The sequence below is a fragment of the Myotis lucifugus genome, unplaced genomic scaffold (assembly GCF_000147115.1).
Source record: "Myotis lucifugus unplaced genomic scaffold, Myoluc2.0 scaffold_471, whole genome shotgun sequence".
In the NCBI taxonomy this organism is placed as follows: domain Eukaryota; kingdom Metazoa; phylum Chordata; class Mammalia; order Chiroptera; family Vespertilionidae; genus Myotis; species Myotis lucifugus.
The window spans coordinates 327,751-332,318 of NW_005871519.1; the positions used below are offsets into that span (position 1 = coordinate 327,751).

Sequence of the window (4,568 nt, forward strand, 5' to 3'; positions counted from 1 at the left end):
GGGAAGCCTGGCGCTGGGGCTGCACCCGGGGGGCGCGCAGGGCGGCGCGGGGCTCCCGGCGCAGGCGGCTCTCTACGGCCACCCGGTCTACGGCTACTCGGCGGCGGCGGCGGCGGCGGCCCTGGCAGGCCAGCACCCGGCGCTCTCCTACTCGTACCCACAGGTGCAAGGCGCGCACCCCGCGCACCCCGTCGCCCCCCATCAAGCTGGGCGCAGGCACCTTCCAGCTGGACCAGTGGTTGCGCGCGTCCACCGCGGGCATGATCCTGCCCCAAGATGCCGGACTTCAACTGTGAGTACCGAGCAGCCCTCGGGGTAGGAGATTCCTGGCAGATAGTTCTCTTGCGCATCCATCCGCCTCCACGGGACACCTCCCTCCCTTCGCTTTCTGCTCCGATGGAGCTGTGGAAGCGCGGTGAAGCCGCCCTGCTCCGCCTGGGGCCGGCGAGGACTCGGGCCGGCTGCGCGGTTGGGATGGGCGCGAATCAGTAAAATGGCCACGCGCGGGCCTTGCCTTCTTTCTCTCAACGGTTCGGTGCAGCTGGAGGTGTGAGACTAAAATCTAATGATTAACTGGCAGGCTAGGGGAGAAGGAAGTGGCGGGGGAAGGAAGGAGCGCCCCAGAGCGCCCTGAGTCAGGCGGCCTGAGGGTCAGGAACCAGGCGCTCATATCCAGGGAAACTGACTTAAATTTGTCCCACATTCTGGGTTCTGGAGAGACCCCCACTCCCCTGGCCCCTCCCAGGAGAGGGAGAGATCGGGAGCAGCAGGAGAGAAATGGGCTCCCCGGGCCCAAAGGCCAGAGCCCAGGCCACCCCGGCCCTTCCCTGGCTCTGCTGCCTCTGGAAGGGCGCTCGTCCAGGGTGCAAAGCCCAGAGGTGATGGCCTGACTTGAACGGAGTGGTGGTCAGTGGGCCCCGGTAGCAGGGGGATGCACCCTTTGTCAGGAACCCCATCACAGGGACTCTAAGCAGCTGCACCCACTTTGAAGTGGGGATGCCCTACACAGAAGCGAACCCTTCCTCTAGGAGAGAGGTGGGCGGTGGACTGCGGGCCGCGGGCTCACCATCTCCCAGGCGGGACCTTCCCCAAGGCCTGGGCCAGCTCTGGCTTTGCTGGCGAGAGGCACTGGCTGCAGGGGAGAGTCGGTCTCCATCCTGGGACCCCGCCCCATAGGCTCAGAGGAAGACGCATAGGCTTTATGCTTCCCAGCACCCAACACCCAAACAAAGAGACCCCATTGTTTCTGTCTGAGTGGATTTGTTTAGACTGAGGAGATGCAGGCATGGTAGAGGGAAAAGCCAAAAAGAAAACAGAAATAAACACTTGGCAAAATTCAGATTCCTCTGTTAGAAGCCATGGCTGTGACTAAACAGAGAAAAGCTAGGGCCCCAAGGGCCACAGAAGTCACAGCCCAGTGAGAAAAATCCCAGCAGGGCACTGCTTGCCTGGGCTGGCCTTGCCTCAGCTCAGCTCCCAGAGGCCTAATGACCACCCACCCGGTCCCGTTGGAGTCACTCCCACCTGAGCCCCCACAAAGAAGAGGGTAGGCTGGCCCTCACCTCTCACTGGGGGGCTTCCACGCTATAGACGACGCTGATCCAGGGTCAGTCAAACCCAGGGCCTGGCCTTCCCCCCAGCACACCTCTTCTCATTATGATCTGCATCCCCCCCGGGGCCTGAGACTGTCCCCCACTGTGTGTGTGTGGGGGGAGGGAATGGGGGGGGGCTGGCTTCTGCAGCCACCCAGGTGCTTTGGGGGCCTCGGTGGAACCCAGTGTCATGCAGGAAACCGATGAAAGCTCCATTTCTTTGCCAACACACTTTGTCCATCTCTGGTTCCAAATTTTGACCCAGAGGCAGCCGACTTAGAATCCAGGCAGTGTGAATCCAGAAAGAAGGTGAACACTGAGCCCCGAAGGGCCAGGGCCGCAGCAAACTGGCCAGGGTGCCTAGCGTCCCAGTCCCCCCTGGTCGCCAGAAGGAAAACCTGTTTGGTTCCTTTAATTGGTCATCTCTGCTGTCGGATGGCATTTTCCAAATGGTCCTTTGGGAGCCAGTGTTTTAATTAAAGTTCTAATGTTGTGTCAAGTTGGGAATCCGGGGCCTTGTTTAACTAAAGCGGGGGGCGTGGGCCTCCCATAAAGCAAATTGCCGTCCCCGGGGAGCTGCTCCTCCGGCCCGGCCGGCCTCCTTTCTTCTCTTTCTTTCTTTTATTGTCTAACACTCGTCAGGCTCCTGGGAAATCAAGGGAAGTCTTGTTTTGAGGTCATAAAATTCTCTGTGATGTAACCGTGTGAAATTATGTAAATAAAGAGAGAGACCTCCTTGAATGCATAGGAAGCAAAGTCCCTTCTGCCCAGGCCTTTCATTTGCATAAAAAGAATGTCCTGGAAGGCTACCAGTTCCCCGGTCCCAGGCCCGGCCCCTCTGTGCTGGGCGGTTGGTGGAAAAAACATTTTAAATGGGGGGAGGTCTCTGATGAAAACTGTCTAGGCCCAGGATTCAGTTCCTGCCTCCCGCCCGCCCTTCCTCCTCCTCCCTTCGTACCTGAGGCGCCTGCACAGTGTGGAAGGAAGCGGGCGGTGGGAACCTGCGCCGGAGTGGGCAGGCCTGAGGCCGCGGTGGGTGCTCTCCTGCCTCTGCCAGCGCCCCCGGGTGGGGAGGGCGCCCCGGGACGGGCTCTCAGGGTCTGTCTGGGATAGAGCTGTGGTCCACCCCATCCCCCACACACACACCGTCTGGTTCCGCCCGGGCCTCGAGGCTGGGGAGGGTCGCTGGCACTGAGGTCCCACCTCAGGAGGACCCGCGGGTGGGCGGAGGCCCGAGCCAGGCTGCGCCTCACGCCGCTCCGCCCGCAGCCCAGGCGCAGTCGAACCTGCTGGGGAAGTGCCGCCGGCCGCGCACCGCCTTCACCAGCCAGCAGCTGCTGGAGCTGGAGCACCAGTTCAAGCTCAACAAGTACCTGTCGCGGCCCAAGCGCTTCGAGGTGGCCACCTCGCTGATGCTCACGGAGACTCAGTGAGCGCCCGCCGCTCCCTCACCGGCCTGGGGGGCGCTGAATGCGGATTACTGTCGGGGCCGGGGTTCCTCACCCGGGCTCAGAGGTCTGATTCAGGAGATGGGGGGGGGGGGGGGGGAGGAACCTGAATTTTAAAGACCCTCTGCCCCCGTTCCGAAAGCGGGTGGCCCCAGGTCACATTCGAGAAATTTTGTTCCAGAAAGAGAGGCGGGAACACCGTGAGCTTCACAGACGCCCCCGAGCTGCCCTGACCCCCCGCCCCCGCCGCAGCCCCAGGGAGCCCCGGGGGGGGGGTGGAGGAGAAGGCGCGGTCGGGCTCCAGCTCAGCTCCCCTGAGCCCCCGCCCCCAGCCCTGCCCAGCTCCTCCCGGGCCCGAGCCCCACTCCGGCCCGCTGGCAGGTGCCAGAGCCGGGCCTGGGAGGGACGGGAGCGGAGGGCGGTGAGCGTGTCTGACCCCCTTGTGTCCTCAGGTGAAGATCTGGTTCCAGAACCGGCGGATGAAGTGGAAACGCAGCAAAAAGGCCAAAGAGCAGGCCGCGCAGGAGGCTGAGAAGCAGAGGGGCGGCGGGGGCGCGGGCAGGGGCGGCGCCGCCGAGGACAAGGGCGACGACGAGCTGCTGGGGCCGCCCGCGCCCGGGGACAAGGGCGGCCGGCGCCCGCGGGACCTGAGGGACAGTGACCCCGAGGAGGACGGGGAGGACGAGGACCCCTTCCCCTACAGCAATGGCGGCGCGCACGCCGCCTCCTCCGACTGCTCCTCCGGGGCCGATTCCCCGTCTCCGAGGCCGGGGCACCAGCCGCCCCTGCAGTAGGACCCGGGCTGTCGCCAGGGATGCGGGTCCCGGGACGCCTGGGCCCCGCGCCCGCCGCAGCCACCGCCGGCCCCAGGTCCCGCACCGGTCGGAGCTGCAGGTCTGGGCCGCAGCACCCGTCTGCTCCGCAAGGGACCAAGAGAGGCGGCCCAGCGCGTGCAGACTTGAACTCTGGTTCTTATCCATGGAATTTTTTTTTTTGGGGGGGGGCGGTATTGTAAGGAGAACCGACGCCACCCGGGGCGGCGCCCAGCTGCCCTTCCCGAGTGGGGAAGGCGGGACCCTAGTTCCACCCCTGGAAACTGGAAACCTCCCTGGAAACGCCACTCGCTGAGTCTTGAGAAAAGAAGAGAATGTGCTTATGTATCTTAGGGGGCACCTCTGTCATGAGCGTTCCAGCTGCTGGAGATCTAGCACTGTGCGGTCTTTATTTTTGTACACTGTATTTATATATAAAAAGAAACGACTATGCATGCTAAATTATTATTCAGCTTCTCCCATCGTCCGCGGTGGGATGTAAAATAAATTGGTTTTTTACTGGAGGAGCGGGACAATCTCTTGGGGGGAGCGTGGAAGAGCGTTACAGCTCTTGTCTAAACGATGGGGGTCTCCCCGCCCCCACCGACTCGCAGCAGGAGGTGAGAATCCGAATCCCAGAATTGCAGCTGGGTGTGAGCGCCCGCGAGAGGGGCGCTGGGTTCCGCTGCTGTGGAGTCGCGGGTGCGAAGTGTTGG

General features: G+C 63.0%; 1 protein-coding gene across 1 annotated transcript in view; it reads left to right on the forward strand.

The window, feature by feature from the left end:
* Positions 1-3,834, forward strand: part of MNX1 (motor neuron and pancreas homeobox 1) — a 42,232-nt gene extending 38,398 nt beyond the window's left edge. Inside the window, 5 exon segments of the mRNA XM_023744520.1 lie at positions 7-187; positions 189-269; positions 271-292; positions 2,862-3,025; positions 3,493-3,834. Coding sequence (XP_023600288.1) covers positions 7-187; positions 189-269; positions 271-292; positions 2,862-3,025; positions 3,493-3,834 — 790 coding nt within the window.
* The last annotated feature ends 734 nt before the right edge of the window (positions 3,835-4,568 follow it).